Below are 18187 nucleotides of genomic sequence, written 5' to 3'. Positions count from 1 at the left end.
CTTCTCTTGGACCCCTCTTTTCAAAATACATAGCAGTGTCAAAAGTTGAAATAATTTGTATTCCATCGAACTGCATAACTTTTAATATTTTATGTTAGCCGTTGGCAGAAAGTCAGAAACTACATTTGTTGGTATGATTAAAAAAAAAAAACCCACAACCACCAAGAACAGATGGGACCTCTAGTGTTTTGCTTTATCTGCATTGTAAATGTGGGCTTTAAAGATAAAGTAGATAATGTAATGGCTCAAAATATTTATGCATCGTTCTCAAGGCTTGAGAGATAAAAGATCAAATCCTGACTCATCTGGCCAGAGTCCAAGAATTCTTTCTGACTTGACAAATTATTACATAGACCTGAATCATCCTGCTTCTTGATTTGCTGTCTTCTCTTATGCTGTATGTTAATAAATTCCATGTCACAATGTTTTTCACTAGTTACATATGATAGCACTGTGTGTACATCTTGTGTAACTCTGTTGAAGTCAAGTAGAGTTATTCTATATTTACACCAGTGTAGTTGATAGCAGAATTTGGCTATGGACTATGTAATCACATCACTAATATTTTTACCACCATTTACCAGCTGACTATAAACAGGTTCACTTGGCTGCAGCTGTAATTAGAAAATGTTATATTACAAAAAATCCAATTTTAAAGCATTTTCTCAATCTTATTTTCTCGTTTTTCAATGTTTAACTAAAATTGAAAAAGAATTAGAATATGCAGAATTTTCACTTTTGCAGGTGAAATATGACTGAAAATCCTGGACCATGTCCTGTCATCAATTTTTCTGAATAAATGTCAATGGGATGATATGAACCATGATCTTACATTGGTACCATCAGCTTGAAATGTAGTCAGTTTTGTAAATAAAAGTTAACAATAGTTTCAGGTACTAAACCTGCTCTTAAGTCCCCCTGACAGTTACTGTGGATTTATCATCCTATTGTCAAATTAAAAATTAAAAATACCTCTTATCTCCCCTTTTTGCAGTAGGAAACACCCATAGAATTTAGGCCCAGATCCTGCAATGAACTCTGTGCAGAAGGATCCCAGCATGAATCTATGAGGAGCCACACTGAGTATGTCTACACTGCATCTGGGAGCAAGCCTCCCACCTCAGGTCCACAGACTCATGCTAGTGGAGCTCTTGCTAGCATGAGCCGTGCTAGAATGTCGGTGCATGTGAGCTGGGAGGCTCGCTCCCACATGCAGTGTAGACATACCCATTGAATTCAGTGAGGCTTTGAGGAGATGAAGGGTTCTGTGTTTGTGGCGCTCATTGCAGTATTGGAGCCTAAATAGGAAAGTGAATGATTTACCATACAGGAAGATTACTATCTGTCTAGTTCAATCTAATTCACAAAATAAATACACTGAAAACAGTGTATTTTCTCCTAATCTCCTTCAGTTATAGTAAATTTAGGTCTTTGATTCTACAAACACTTAAGACTTGCTTAACTTTACATCTATAAATAGTCCCACTGAAGTCAATGGGACTACTTATGTGTAAAGTTACTTGTGCATAAGAGTTTGTAGGACTGGGACCTAACTGTATATGCTGTAAAGCATGGGCTAGGCAGGGACATATGGAATAACACTAGCTTTTTACGTAAAATCCAGAGCAACTTCAAGGTCTAGCCCAGGCCTCATTATTCAGGCAAAACTTTCCATTGAAATTATTGAAAGTTTGTCTTGAGTGAAGGATGCGTGATGAGACCTTGGCGTTGATTTTGAAATTAGACTCCCAAAAAAGCAGAAATTATAGTCACGTTTTATACTAAGGATACATTTATAAATAGTTTAGAAATTATTATATAGCAGTGAATGTAATTAAATAATTTATAAATTCTTATCATGTTATAAGCATGTCACAGATAGTAGTATGGGGTAGAGGTGGTTACAAGTGTGTCGTAGAAGGTATGGTTCTAAGCCACTTATTAACTTATTAGACTCTACCAGTTGATAAACCATTTATTGAAACCTCTATTAATAATTTATTAAACATTTATTAACTATATATAAATAAAAACCCGTAATATAAAGTGTGACCAAAATTATTTGCTAAAGTGGTGATGCAGTAGCAATTGCTATAGTTAAGGTTGCAAAATAGTTTCCATTATAGCCCCTCTTGACAGGATTCATTGGCCTTTCAGTATTCAGGGAAGAAATCCTTTTGTGTTGAGAATGCACCAGTGCTAGTCCCTGGATCGTAATACAGATGCCTCTTCTGTAGGGGTTTATCTGGGACCAGCAGGAGTTAAACAAATGAGTTTGTTTGGGCGGGTGGGCCTTGTTAACCGGTCAGCTAGGAATCATTAAAGCTGACCTTGCCCAGGTAGTAGACAAAGGGGATGATGCTGTATTTTGGATTTTTTACATTTTTCTTATAACTGCTGCAGTTAAATGGTGGGTCTGGGAGCTGATGTAGAAGAGCTTGTGGTGGGTTTTATGTTTTGTTTGGGTTGTTCTGCTAATGGCCTAAAATAAACGCAGTAGCTTAGAAAGTACAGTAGGAAGGACTTACTTTTTCTTCCTTATAAGCCAAAGGGTTTCTTGCATTTGTCCCTGGGACAAGTGGGAAACTGAGGCTCCAGTCTGCCCATGCTTATAATGCTGAAATAAATTTTATTTTATTTTGTGCTGAAGCATGTTTGCTCCCTGCGCAAAGCTCCAAAATCTTGCAACCCCATTTTTGCTAAGCTCTCATTCATTTAACTTAACTAGATCTGAAGTTAAATTCTGCAGAGCTTGTAAGCTTTTAAAGCTAGCTATGTCTGCAGTAATGAAATTCACTTTTTTAAAGAAAAGGTAAGTACACTAAGTAACTATTACTTCAGTGTTGTTGGACAGTTGCAATCAGAGATTGGAAATACAGGAGTTAAGGATTCAACAGTAATGTAATTCAGCCAAATTGAACCAAAGCAGACTTTCCTGCTGTTGTATTTTGTTGTTGTTGTTGGATGGGTAGCTTAGTAAATTACTAAATATTTTGTAAAAATGATTTTTCTGTGAAGCATAGAGGATATGTTGCATTACCAAATTAACTTTGCTTTGGGAAACTTAATTTCTGTGTTTCCTGAACGTTGGTAATTTTAATGTTTTTCCCATCTATATGTATAGGATATATACCTCTACCTCAATATAACATGACCCGATATAACACAAATTTTGATATAATGTGGTAAAGCCGTGCTCTGGGGGGGCGGGGCTGCGCACTCCGGTAGATCAAAGTAAGTTCGATATAACACAGTTTCACCTATAATGCAGTAAGATTTTTTGGCTCCCAAGGACAGCGTTATATTGGGGTAGAGGTGTAGTTTAGGCTAGTTCCCATTGCTCCCATCCCAAGACTTTTACGTGTATGTTTCCAATCACCAGCATGGATGGGGGGTGGCTAATGAAAATCCAAAGCAGGGGGCTGCACATGTAACTTTAAGCCACTTTTGTGCCTGTCCGACGGCTTTCTGGCCACTGAATGGTATACATTAGAGCAGTGGTTTTCAGACTGGGATACGCGAGCTCTCATCAGTAGTGGAGGACAGTGCACTTTATTTAGTAAGATTTGGCAATCTAATCATAGCTATATTATGACCTATCTCAAATGGGATATTTATCTGGAAAGGAATATGCAGCCTAAAAAGTTTGAAAACCACTGAAGCAGTGCAACCTGAAGGCAATTTTTATTTACTGTGCCTGGCAACAGCCCTTTTGGCTATACTTGTGGATGAAGATATAAGGACATAAAGGAGCTTTGACTACGACTCCTTCCCCTAGTGACCCCCTCCCCGTCCCTCCCCTCCCAGCCAGTGGTGACGGAGGGGAAATGGTGGCATAGGTTCAACTATGCAGGGCTAAGCTGGCTCTAGAGATGGATCGTAGGGCAAAATCAGGTCCACTATACATACTGCATATGTGTGTTTCCTTATTGCAAAACAGTTGCCACAAAATCTGTCAACAAAGAGGAAATAATCTGAAGCCATTATTCATTAAAAAAACTGGAACAATTTAGTAGTTAAAGAGCAAATTTCTTAGGAATCAGCTGAGCAAGAGACTATAGGTGTGATCACAGCTGCTTCATGTTGTACTTGCAGCTCAGTGAGACTGCATTCATTTGCTCAGGAAGTGGAGACTTAGTTAATAAATTTGATTTCTGTGCAAAGCTTCAAACTGCAGACCAAATATGTGTGGGCTAATGTGCTTCAGTATACCCAAACATGAGTTTAGTAGCTGAGTCCTGCTTACTCCCTTTGAGCAAAGGGTTAGCTCATTCCCTTTAATAACATTAGTCCCACCCCTTAAAGGAGAAGGACTAAACAGTAAAGGACTTCATGGAGAGTTTAAGTTTAATAAGCCAGAGGGAAGCAGCAGTTCAATACAGATGTGGTATAATCATCTACTCCTGGAGTAAAAGGCATCCTTGTGACTGTAAAACCCAAAAAGCTTATGGACCTTTCTTAGCATCTCTCCTTTGATAGAATGCTGTCTACAATTCTGGGCCCACATGCTGCATTCCTAGGGGAAAGTTTAGGGAGGGCTAAAACTGATAAGTGAGTTCCTGCCTGATTCTTTCCTTAGAAAGGGAAATTGGGGAGGCAGGAAGGAAAATTAAAGGGTGTGGCCTGTCAACCCTGAGGATCCAGGAGGAAGGCAGAAGACAACTTTACACATCCCAGGTAAGTCCTCATGATGGTCTAATAGATCCCCATGCTGCTCTCCTGATTCCCACACTTCTGAGTTTTGCTGCCCTTGGCTAACACCCACCACCATCACCCACACACACACTGCATTTAGCCTGTGCCCTAAACTTCCCATTCCATGCCTGAGAAGGTAGGTGAAGGTAGGGAATTATTGCTGATCTCACAACCCGCAGCAGCTCTCCCACCCATGGCTCCATATATCCTCCCAAAGCTTCAGGAGCCCTGACTCCACAGAACTGGCATAATGGGTGGATGTCTATCGTGTCTAGAGAATTGTAAGCATTCAAGAGAACCAATTTTGCCTTCCCTGCCCCTTTGCAGAGTAGAGAATTTTTCTGACACACTTTGCTCTCCTCTGCAGCTCATATTTTTGTGACCCATGAAATCCCAGGATCTTTTCCTGTCTTTTTTTTTTAATTCTTCAAACTACAGAATAATGCAATAGGGCAGTGGTGCTATTACAGTGGGGGTGCTGAAGGCGGAAACCATGTATTTGGGTTGTTGTTAGTACTTCAAGCCAGGCGGTGCTGCAGCACCCCTAGTTCCAGCAATAGGGCTTATTGAGTCTCTGAGTAAACACATGGTATCACAACAAATACAAACATATGTACAAGATTGTGAATTCAGTTTGTGAGAGAGCAAGACCTACAAAAATACTCGTATGAGATAAAACAAAAAGGGGAAAACAGCAATTACTTTTAGGGTTCTAAAAAAATTTGGACCAGAGTTTCTTAAATTTCTCTGAAGTCCCAGTCAAACTACAATTCATATACCAAATATACACTAAATATCTTTATGATTGCTGAAAAGAAAGAAAAGATATTTGTGTGTATGCCACACAGAGAATTTAAATATGTTGTTTTTACTGATGGAGGGTATGAAAAAATAATTGCTATTCAAATGTTTATGATAACAGAATATAGTAGCAAGCTTGGAAACAATGGGTGATCATTGAAGTCAGGTATAGCAAATTTTAAGTCAAATGAACTCAGAGGCTGCATTTAGTACTTGGCATTTATATAAAGCAAGCTCAAGGTTGAATGCTGCATTCAAGTTGTAAAATGAATGCAGAATGGGTAAAAAACCTGCAATTACTTCAGTGAATATCCATTCAGGTTAAGAATTTTCATCTTTGCTGTTGCCATAGCAATCTGTTCCCCTGTCACTACCACATTAAAAATCCATTCTGTAAAACTGTTGTCGCCAATATTGAACATATAACAGACAAAAACATTTTTAAAAAATAGCTTTAGGTGTCTTGTTTGCGACAGGAAGCAGGAGTAGATCTTAGAGATAAATATGTACTTTTAAAAAAAGATTAGTAGTACTATAATATATTGTAGGAACACAGTATTTTTGCTGTAGCATTAAACTCAGTATGAAATAGTTTGAAATATAAAAAGGTAGTGTCCGTAGAGCTCAAATATTAAATTATTTTTCTAAAATATAACAAACCCAAATATGTTTTTATTGATGCACTCTAGCAAAGGGCTTTGAAAGTAAATGGTCATTAATTTTGTCAGTAAATGGGCCTAATTTTTTTCTTGCACCAATTTAACTGTTGATTTCAGTGGTGTTATTTACCCTAGTATAATTCTGGATTTATAAGAGAATCATGCCCACTAATAATTATACACTTGGGACATGATTCTATGTTTTTCTTGCTTCCAAAACTCCCATTAAAATCAACAACATTTCTGCTTCTACAGTGAATGCAGGGTCAGCCCCATAGTTTTAATAATGGATCCAAATATCACAGTTAATAGCAAGCATAGTTAGAGATGGTTCCATGAATAAGTGTTACTCAAACTGAGTAAAACCTGAAGCCTCTTTCAATAATGTATGTATTTAAAACTTTACAGTATAATGGTTGTACCATTCAGCATAGAAATAAAGACGTTTGTGCTGATCATAGCAGTGTTGAAGTCACAGACCTAAGGGCTTGTCTACACTGGCAATTTACAGCGCTGCAACTTTCTCACTCAGGGGTGTGAAAAAACACCCCCCTGAGCGCAACAAGTTTCAGTGCTGTGAAGTGCCAGTGTAAACAGTGCACCAGTGCTGGGAGCTACCCTCATCGTGAAGGTGGTTTTTTTAGAGTGCTGGGAGAGCTCTCTCCCAGCACTGTGTTGTGACTACACAAGCCATGTTAAAGTGCTGCCACAGCAGCGCTTTAGCATTGCCAGTGTAGATTAGCCCTAAAAGCCTACACAGTATCTTAAGCAGAGTTCTAATAGACCACACAGTAGAGATCTGGGGTGAAAACATGCTCCTGGGGCTGAATCCGATCATCCACATTGGAGGTTTGCGTACTGCTTGGCTGCTACCAGGCTGCTCGTCCTCTTTTTTTCATCTTTCCTTGTTCAGCCTTTGTTCATCTGATTCCTTTCTCCCCTTCCTTGTGTAGCTTCACTTTTCACATTTTTTGACTTTCACTTGTCCTTTCCTCTCTGCTTACATCTCCCAAGCTTTTGAGAATGGATTGCTTTGAGAAAGTCATTGGTTTAGAACAAGAGCAGCAGTGGAGATGAAAGCGTTGCAACTATTTGCTAAATTATCTCCGTTGTATTAGATTAAAAACAAGACTTGTTTTCAAACTTTCCTTGGAAACTTCTAGTCCTTTTCCATGCACATTCTTTGGTTACACAGGAACAATTGGATTTTTGTTGTTTTTTAAGCCAGTTGTGTCATACTGTGGCTTTTTCAAATTGTCATTTTATTACTAAGTGAGCTCTATTTAATTTAGGGACCCATGCAAAAGCTCTTTTTTTTTCTTCAGTACTCTCTTTAGCTGCTTACAGTCCTTAATACCTCTTTAAAGCCTGCTGTTAGGTGTCATTTACCCAGGATATAGAAGCTGCAGAAGGTCACCAACTCAGTGGACTTGCTGTGGTTCCTCTCTTTGGGCAACTGTGGACTGGTCATGAAAGGAGACCCTCCGTGAAAGCCAGAGAGCTGGACTCTGTTCCATGTAGGTCACCACAGGGGGGAGTTTGGAAGCAGGCTGGAGATGTGACCATAGGATCTGTGATCATGTGTATCCATTAACCATTAACATCAGTATATGGGAGACATAAGGTTTGAGGTTCCATTTCAGCCCAGGGTCTAGGATAGTGATTGTGGGTCTATTCTGTGCCCTGTGTGTAGGCTAGGGTGATGAATTCCCATGCACAAAAGCCTAGGATAAGTGCTCCTCCGTATAAGGGTTGCCATATCAGGAAATATTTGTGAAAGGTAAATTAGTTTGTCTATATTTAAAAGTTTCTTTCAATAAAAAAGACTCTAAATCTGGCTTAAACATGTAATATCAAATCAAAAGAATTCGGGTAAACTGAATGAGGATTCTTAACCTTCCCTCCATTACCAGCTTCCTTCACATACTAGAAGTATATAGCAGTGTAAGTATTTCAAGGGGTCACCAGAAACCCTCACAGACAGCAGATAAAGGAGAGATTTGAAGTTATCTTTGACTTTTATAGTCCTTTTTTATTAAAATGCTTAGAGCTGTAAATGTAGTAATAAGAAACTCATTTATCTTGACAAAAGTGCTGCTATAAACTATTCTGCACTCATAAAATAACCTTTTAAATTATTGTTTCTGCTGGTATCGATAAATTCATACAAAGTGCTTAAAGGTCAGGCATTGCCAGAAAAATGTCTTTTCAGCTTGTTAATTAAAGGTTTATAAGAATGTGCACCAGCTTGCTCTTTTGACAAATGGAGGGGGGAAGACACCCAAAATGGAAGAAAGGGATAGAATGGCAGCAATGAGAGACAAGAGGCTAACCCCAGCCTACGCTCACCATGGAATGTATGGGTCGCTTATGAGATAGCTGGTATCTCTGAAGGGGAAAAACAAGTTATCCACCTTCGTGGAGAGGGGGATCTTGATTATAGTCCTCATGGAGACAATGTGGTTGAATATTTGAAGCTGAGAGCAAGGGACCTGATTCACCACTGTTACTCCAGATCTGCACCAAATTACGTTACTGAGAAACAGTAATGATATAAAGATGAACCACATCACCTCATATTTCAGCTCTTACTCCTAAACCTCAGTACTTCCATGAGAATGCAATGAAGATCTCCTCTCTCCTTTTTTTATTGTATCCCCGAATCAGCATGGAGGCATTGTTTCAGGTAGCTAGAGCTTGATTTACCACTCTGCGATTCAAGTTTAAAAGGGGTGAACTGGAGTAACACCTGAGGCTTTGGGATTAGAAGGGGGGTGGGCAAACTTTTTGGCCCAAGGGCCACATCTGAGTATAGAAATTGTGTGGCGGGCCATGGATGTTCACAAAATGGGGTTTGGGGTGTGGGAGGGGGTGAGGGCTCTGGCTGGGGGTGCAGGCTCTGGGGTGGGGCTGGAGATGAGGGGTTTGGGGTGCAGTAGGGTGCTCTGGGCTGGGACTGAGGCATTTGCAGGATGGGAGGGGGATCAGGGGTTTGGGGCATACGGGGTGTTGCTCAGGGGTACAGACTCCAGGCAGCGCTTACCTCAAGCAGCTCCTGAAAGCAGCAGCAGCATGCCCCTCTCTGGCTCCTATGTGAAGGATCTGCCAGGCGGTTCTGCTGTGCACTGCCCGTCTGCAGGCGCCACCCGTGCAGCTCCCATTGGCTGTGGTTCCTGGCCAATGGGAGCTGCTGGGGCAGTGCTTGGGGCAGGGGCAACGTGCGGAGCGGAGCCCCCTGGCTTCCCCATGCGTAGAAGCCAGAGCAGGGACATGCTGCTGCTTTCGAGAGCCATGTAGAGTGACCCCTAACCCTGCTCCCCAGCTGGAGCACCAGAGCGGGGCAAGCCCCAGGCCCGCTCCACAGCAGGAGCTGGAGGGCCGAATTAAAACATCTGGCGAGCCAGAGGTGACCCATGGGCCGTAGTTTGCCCACCCCTGGATTAAAAGATCTGTTTTCTGTTCCCAGCTCTGCCACTTCTTCACCCTGGATACTTAACTTTGCTTCTGACCCTCAGTTCTGACATCATAGAATGGAGATGATAATACTAACCTACCTTAGCAAAGGGGTTGAGATTTTTATCTGAAAGGCACTATAGATAAGTGCAAAGAATTTATTCTTTATTATTCATCATCTTCTGCTAATGTGCTGACTTGAACTATTTTAATTGTCCAAAGAAAGAGAGAGAAACAGTAAGCAAACAGCACAAACAGTGAAAAGTAAATTTGTATTTTTTTTAAATTATCTCAATTTCTTGTATTCCTTGATGCTGTAAGAAATATATGTAAGAACATTTTGGATTTTTCTTCCACCTTCAGCATGTGAGATTTACCCTGGCAATGTCCCTTTAAATATTTAAACAGCAGTTCTTTAATATCAAAAAGTTGGTAAACCCTAAGCTGCATCTCTTGTACTGAAAATTTCATAACTGAAGAATGCCATAATTTGTTTTCATTCTCTTGAGAGGTAGCAGCAGTACTCTGAGCTTCTTCAGGGAAATAAATCTAGAGCATTTTTGAGAGTGTAGGTGACAGGACTAATGATAGCTTCATTTGAAAACATAGCCACAATGTGTTGTCCATGCATGTCAGAGCAATGAACTAAGAATATAGGACAAAATAGCTTCTGGAGTTCCCCTTTTCTCCTCCCATCCCTGTACGCTTTTGGCTCAATCTTTCTGTATTATAAATGTATCAGAACTGCTTCTGTAATGCATACATAGGTTAAGATGAAGTCTTTTTTCAGAGGAATACGATGGGAAAACTCAGAATTTTTCTTAGAGGTTTATGTTTGTTTTTTTTAAGATCACATATTTGAAGAAGTCCAAGAAAGGTCTTTTCAATATGGAATTTTGTTTACAGTATCTTACTTGTTGACAGCTGTTTCTTAAATAACTTTTGGTTAATTGGACTCCTTGTTTCATGTTCAATTCCCAATCCTTTCATTAGCTACACTTTTTATTCTAATCTGGGATGCACTGTTGTGCAATCTGAAAACCATTTTGTTGTGTGTTTACAGTGTGTTTTCAGTGTATGTAACTGCATGTTTAAAATTAGTTGACAATGAAAGATGCAACCATTTTGACTCCAGCTCAGAGAAGTGGGGGACTTTTTATATTAACTTGCTAATAGAGGTCATGCATACATATGAGATCTCTTCCTCTTTACTCTAAATGTTAGAACAGTCATTAGCAAGATTTTAGGTGAAGAGGTTAGAGGTCGACTTGACCTGTACCTTCTGTCATCATTCACACAAGGGTAAAGTGGGTGTAAAATCCAAAGGGCAGTGTTTAAGACTTGCTTTGCATTGGTATAAATGACTCAGGGTTCAGACCACTGAAGAATCAGGCCCAGTTGTTGAGGATGGGGTGCCTTTTTAACTAGCCTAATTAATGCTCACAGAAGGTGGTACGTTAACACTACTGGGAAAGGTAATCCTATGGCCACAGAGTGCGCAGCATGGACAGCAGCAGTGTGATCTTTCCTTTGCCGTCCTGTCAATGTACTACACTGTAGCCAATGTAATACCTGCAAGATAGCGCTCTTTCTGCCCTTAAGCCATCTGGTGAGACTACCAGCAAGAGTGCCTTTTGTGATGGGAATGCTTCACCAAGAGAAACTGAGCAGACCACTAACTCATTTTACCGAGGCTGCTAAATAGGCAATAGGGTTCAATGATTTTCAACCAATGACTTTAAGAGAAAACATTCTGTGATCTAAGATAAATTGTGAACGTCCAGCTGTTTCTAGGTTACTATTTGGGCACTGTAACAGAGTGGTTCATTAGCTGGAGTCCAGCCAACTCTGATTACAGAATGTGTCACATCTGGGAGAGAGCAGGGTGATTGCCTTATAAATAGCAGCAGGAGGCAGTAATAAAGGGGGACAGGATATAAGCACAGAAATAAAGCACAGGAAAGTGTAGAGAGACACAGGGAGTGTGATGGACTCCTGCGGGGAAGACTCTGAGACCAAGAGTATGTCTACACTGCAATAAAAAACCCATGGCTCCAAATCTTAGAGCCCAAGTCAGCTGACTCAGACTCATGGGAGGAGGACCTGGGAGGACAGGCTATAAGAAGAGACTGGGACAGAAGAAGAGCTCTGGCTGTGAGAGAAGACACCAGAGCTGAGTGTGGACTGTTGTGTGGAGATAGATTTTATTTTGGGACCCTGAGGATTATTAAGAACTGTGGTGGTTATTAAACCAGCCACAGGTTGAGCACGTTGTTATCTTCATGAAAGCCCATGTGAGGCTTGCAAGAGGGGCTTAAGGGGCCAAGGTGCTTGCAGAGTGACCTCTGACCACAACGGGGCCATCAGTAAATGACCACCCTGGTACAGGCATATTAGTAACCTCATTATTCTAACTACAAAGAAGATTGGAATAGAGGGAGAACCTGAATCGTATGCGAGTAGCAAATTTAAACTGTCATCTCCTCCACTGTTGTTTGAAATGTTGTATGTTCTTTTTCGTTTTCACCTTGGAGGGCAGAAGGGCTGGGCTCACTCGTTTCCAGTTTATACTGACATAAAGGAAGGAGCTGAGTCCCCAGCAATGGGGTGTCTGCTGGGATGGAAGCTGAGTAGTAGAAGGTGGCTACAATTTTCCTTTTTTCGCAGGGCCTGCAGGATACCAACACCACACACCAAAAGTGCCAATTGGTAGGGAGGCGGGAGGTGATTCAGATAATCCACAATACAGCCTCTACTTGTGAGGTTCCAATGGTGCTGCTGTGTGTAATCTATGTGAGATTACTATGGTGAAAACTGCCTGATCTTTCCCCTTCTGATGCAAAGGTCTTCACTTGCACATGGAGGTACAATTTACTCCCACTGCTACAAGGAGATGTAAAAACAGCTCACTCTGTTTCTCTCAAGGCACCATTGTAGCCTGCCATGCTGTTTTTCAGAGGGGCATTTCTGGTTAGTACTCAAAAAGAACTTGTTCTTGCAGAAATAGTGAGAGAAAGAGAGAGAGAAAGAGCTACAGAAGCACTGACACTGCAAAGACAAGCTCGTGAACTCCACCGGTCTATAGGACTCAACTACTCCCAGTTCAAGTTCTAATCTTTGCTGAATACAAAATAAAACAGTTTTGTAGATTTGGATGATGGAATAGTTGGGTTAGGAGAGCAGAGGAATGGATCAAAACAAATTTCAGAGGGAGAGGTGTTTCTAATCTCTCATCACAGAAATGTATGTTACTCTCCAGCCTACTGATAACCAACTGCAATCTCAAAGCATAAAGAAAATAACTGGATATCAAGTATCACCTCAGTTACCCAATATGTCTGAAGTAAATCTCATATAGGTTAAAATGAAGAGCCATGTCTTTTTTACATGTTGAAAACAATTGTAACACAAAGAAGAGAAGAATGTATAGGTAGAATATGTTTGAGTCATGGTAACTGACATATTGGCTCAGAATGAGTGTATCCTGTAGCCGTTTTAGATTCCTGATGCACTATTGCACCTCCATAGGTTGCATTCTGCTTTTGGATTTGATGGGACTGTTAACAGATCAGCGTATACCAAATCTTGTTTTTACGATAAAAATAAAATATACTCTTTAAACTCACTGAACTTTTAAAGGTAACTTGGCAATGTGTAATGTAACATCTTTAAATCCTCCTTTTTGAAAAATGAAGGCAGCATGTATCTCTTTTCCTTGGATCACTTTTGAAAACATGGTACTGCACAAACAAACCTTGAACTTGACAGGACACTAAAATTCCTTTAAAATAACTAGGATGGTATGCATTACAAGACAAATCCTTCGTACTCAGTATTGCAAAATGTTCCACAGAGACAATAGATCATAATTAAGGACGCTTTTAAGAGAAGATTAAAGAGGGGAAACAATTCTCTGTCTCAAGAAGGGAGGGAGAGAGAGTTCCAAATGGACTGAAATGCTACACTGTGTTACTTCCAACCAGGAAGAGCCAAATACAGGCAGAGAATAGTTGGGTAGGTTTCAGTCTGTCTATGGAGAATTTTGAAAGTGCCATTGTTTCAAATCCTGTTCAACTATTTTCTTCCGGCAGGCTTTGGGAACTATCACTGCAGTGCCCATTAAAGTTCCTCAGGTCAGCTCCTTGCAGAGGTTGGCAGGACAAGGACCAGCAGTGCTACCTCAGGTAACAATACTATTTCAATTTTTTGTGTGGAATTATTTGAACTGAATTCCAAATCTGATATTTAATTAGTCTTTTATATGCCTCTTTGGTGTCCAGCCCTGTCACAGCTAGCGCACACAGTTGACTGAATAAAAACTAGAGGCTTGAACGTGTAAATTACTGAACGTCTTGGCTTCAGTGCTAGTTAAGCAACATGGTTGTGATTTTCCCAATCTGGAAAAAAACAAACCACTAGGTTTTCTTCTAGGAGTGTGTGATGATGGTTGGGGAAGGAGGAACACTAGGGTGAAAACAGTCAAAGACCCCAAGAAAACTAGTAAGTACTTTATTAAGTGGAAAAGCAAAATGAGCAATAAATATGCTATACAAAATGAATCTCAAACCTGAAAAGGTCCTTAGATTGTCCTAAATGAAAAGCTTACAACTCTGTAAATAAAACAAAGGATCAGGGTCCGATCTCCTAGGGGCACTGGCATTCTAGAGGTATCTTACCTCTCTAAAACTGTGAGCAAGACGAAGGTCAGCTGTAGGCGGGGGAAAAGGGGGAGCGCTGAAGATGCTGTCCCTAGGGGCACATAAGGTATAATTCTAGTTGCGAAGGATGCAACTAGAGAGAGTCCCAGTCTATGAACTAGTTAGTCCTGTTGTTTCTGGCCCTAGAGACCCATACACTTAAAGCAAGTAAATTAGTTAATCGAACCTTGATTCCCCTTCCCTGCCCCCCCCCCCCCACTTTCTGTCATTTTAACTGGTTGACTTGCGACACAATTCATCTCCTTCACAAAAAAGGTTTGAAGTAGAGATCCAGATTTTCTGTTTAATATTCTAGAATAGAAGGATGAAACAGGATTAAATTTACATCAGTCACATTTCAGCCTCTTCTGGTAATGGGTTCAACCATGATCCAACCTATTTGGGAATCGGTCACGCTTGCTAAGTAGTAGGCAGGTTCCATATTAGCTTGTAAATTGTTTTTTGATTTTTTTCCTTGTGTGGTTTGAGTTCATTCTTACATCTGATAGTATTCTTCAGCCTGTTGATCAGTCATGTCCTTCTGAAACCTTCAGTTGCTTTTAGTAAGTTTTTTTTACTAAGTTTAGTGCCTCTCTTTAGAATCTCTCATTGTGTAAGATGCTTGTTTTATTTGTGTAAAATGCTTGCTTTATTTTGATGAAATTCCTCTTCATGCTCATTGGAAATTTCAGCATACCTTACGGTAGTTGGGTGCAAATTCAGATATTCGTTCTAAGGTGTCATTATGAAGCTGCTGCAGTAAGTTGCATTTTCAGACAATCAACTGAGAGGCTACGGGTGGCAGCAAGATTTTTGAATTTTCACAGTGTGCTTTACTTTCTCTTAAATAGTGTACAGAACACACAGGTTTAGAATGATTGCACCTGAAATTCTTTCCTATTTTTAATTGTATTTGTGTTGTCTGAGCAAATGGCAAAGACCTCCATTGTATGTCATCTTCAGCAAGTTGCTCACAATACTCAATGGTTTTCTTTTCAGATACAGAGTTAACAGCAGTAAGTGGAAATGCATTTTTCTGTCTGTACCTGTAGCCATTAGCAAGTCATTTCTCATGTCTGAGCAATCACCTAATATTAATGTCAGTGTTGGTTCTTTTAATTCTTTTATATTGTTTCTTCACATGCATTTAATAGTAGACCTGTGTATTAAAATGTCTCTGGAGGAGTACATTGAGGAAAAAGCACTTCAATTATTTCTTTACACTGTTCAGTTTGTGGAAGGCATAAAAGAAGGTTATAGTTACCTTATCAAGTTCAAGTTTGCTTTTCAGTTTTATGGTGTAATCACATATTCATTTTTGCCATTTTGGGGTATCAAAGATGAACAGAGAATGTTCATGAAAGAAGATGTTGAAGAGCTGCTGGAAAACCTGTAACAGGGACTTAAAGTAATATTAAGATGACAGTGATGGCATCACAGATGTCGCACTCCTATGGTCATCAGTGTTCTGTTCTTCTTAAGTAGACAAACTCTCATTCAGTTCTACATTTGATCTTGAAGAATTAGAAAAAGCTGATTTTCTGCACTTTTCTGAGAGGAGCACGAATCCTTTATATTTTGTTACTTAACAATTCTTGACAATATTAACAGTTTGCTTTTGAAGAATTATCAGTTTTCATTACTTCAGTCCATTCAGTTACATGTTTTCTACCACAGCTTTTGACTTCAGGCACGTTGAGTCAGACATTCATACATTGTAGTTCAGTGATTATAAAATACCAATCACCTGTTCTGCAGTATTAATCATCAGTTTTCACACTTACTATAGTTAGAATGAGAAACAGCCACATAGTGAATTCATCATTGTGAAAACTAAAGAATGAAAATGAAGATGAGCTAGCCAGTCTGCGCAGAACCACATTATCAGATTCCCTACTCACCTTTCAACAATTTCTAAGGCTACATCTTCACTATCCATCGTATTGACAGGTAGCAATCGATTTCTTGGGGATCGATATATCGCGTCTCATCTAGACGCGATATATCGATCCCCAAACGCGCTCCTGTCGACTCTGGAACTCCACCAACACAAATGGCGGTAGCGGAGTCGACGGGGAGCTGCGGATGTCGATCCCGCACCGTGAGGATGGTAAGTAATTTGATCTAAGATACTTCGACTTCAGCTACATTATTCACGTAGTGTAGACCAGTGTAGACCCTAGTGTAGACCAGCCCTAATTCTCCTTCTTCAAGCCATGCCCTTCTCTTCAGCCAGCAACAGTTCTGCCCATTGCCCACCCTCCCTAGGCTTATAGACAGTTCCATAATTTTGTTTCCTAACCATCATAAAAATAACCTTTGACATTCTCAAAACTTCCCTTTTCATTCACAAGTAGAAAGATTAGGCTGGGGTAGTCAATACTATAAGTTCATTGTACAATACAAAAAAATGTTTTCTTTAGGCCTTCACCAACACTAAAAGCAAGCCTCTTTGACAGAGCTCTTATATTTTGCTTTTGTTACAGACAAGTGTGGAGGTTCCTTCTATAATTTAGGATGTCAGCGGATTTAATTCCCCCTTCACCACCTTATTCCTCATTTCATATCTTGTTTGGGGTTTCCAGTTAAATGAAATGCACTCCTTCATTAAACTGCACTCTTTGTTCTCTTCTAGAAACACAGGTTGGGTTTATTTAAAACAAAATACAAAAAAAAAATCTTTTTCTTGTGTATCTTTACAGCACCTAGCACAGTGGAGTCCCTGAGTGCGTGGGCGGCGCGTATTAGAGGCTTGAGAAGGCTAAGACTCCCCAAAATAAAAAAGGCTGGCCAGGCAGGGGGCAAAGGCTGGATGCAGGTCACCTCCATTTGGAGGCCTGCTGCCCCGCCACCTTTTGCACCTGGGGAGTAGGAGACCTGGGCACTCCCTAGAAGTTGGAGGGCCACCGACTCCTGGACTGTGGCCCCGAACCCTGATTCACACCATCCCTTGAGGCCCAGACTCCGCTCCGCCTCTTCCCATCCCCTGAGGGCCTTCCCACTGCTCACTTCTCTCTGCTCCCAGTCCCCACACCCGTCTCTCGCCCTTACGGCAGGAAAAAAGTGGTTGGGCAAGCAATCGCGGAGGGGGAAGAAGTGGGCAGAGAGGAGGAAGCAGTGGGCGGGACCTCGAGGGAAGAGACAGAGTGGGAGCAGGAAGAGGCAGAGAGAAGGTGAGGCCTCGGGAAGAGTCTGGGAGGGACCTGGGACGGAGTGTGGGTGGGGCCATAGGGAGATGGGAGTGTTGGGGCCATGGGGGGAAGGGCCACAGTCCAAGTGCTGGTGGCTCCCCACTTCTGTGGAGCTTCTGGCACTCATGGGAGTAGCCTCCCCAATTGAAAAACTCATGTGCTGCCTATGGTTCTTGTGTGTCCCTACAATACAAATAATAATCTGGTAATTTTACAGTCATTTAAGTGACAATTAAAGAAGTACTGTATCCAACTAAAATAAAGTGTGAGCAGTCTTACAAGGTGATATACTCCCTCAAATAAACATTTAAATAATGGTAGGGACACTAAAATCAAACCTCCAGTTTTGTTTTATTTTTCAGTTAAGATAAATTTGGGCCCAGTCCACTCCTATTCAAATAAATGGAAAAACTCTCATTAATCTGAGTGGGAGCTGAATCAGACTCTGAGGCCTGGTCTACACTACGCCGTTAAATCGATTTTAACAGCGTTAAATGGATTTAACGCTGCACCCGTCCGCACTACAGTGCTCTTTAAATCGATTTAAAGGGCTCTTTAAATCGATTTCTGTACTCCTCCCCAGCAAGAGGAGTAATGCTAAAATCGATATTATTATATCGGAATAGTGTTAGTGTGGACGGAAATCGACGTTATTGGCCTCCGGGAGGTATCCCACAGTGCACCACTGACC

General features: G+C 40.7%; 1 protein-coding gene across 7 annotated transcripts in view; it reads left to right on the top strand.

The window, feature by feature from the left end:
* The window catches only part of PHF21B (PHD finger protein 21B), a 273496-nt gene that overhangs the window by 188113 nt on the left and 67196 nt on the right, over positions 1–18187 (top strand). For all 7 annotated transcript variants that reach the window (XM_075070440.1, XM_032804763.2, XM_032804762.2 and 4 more), the window contains one exon: positions 13700–13792. In XM_075070440.1, the coding sequence (XP_074926541.1) occupies positions 13700–13792 (93 nt within the window). The remainder of the gene's footprint in view (positions 1–13699; positions 13793–18187) is intronic.

Source organism: Chelonoidis abingdonii, chromosome 1 (assembly GCF_003597395.2).
Source record: "Chelonoidis abingdonii isolate Lonesome George chromosome 1, CheloAbing_2.0, whole genome shotgun sequence".
Taxonomy (NCBI): Eukaryota; Metazoa; Chordata; order Testudines; family Testudinidae; genus Chelonoidis; species Chelonoidis abingdonii.
The sequence above is the reverse complement of the archived record's forward strand: the minus strand, read 5'-3'. Positions and strand labels throughout refer to the sequence as shown.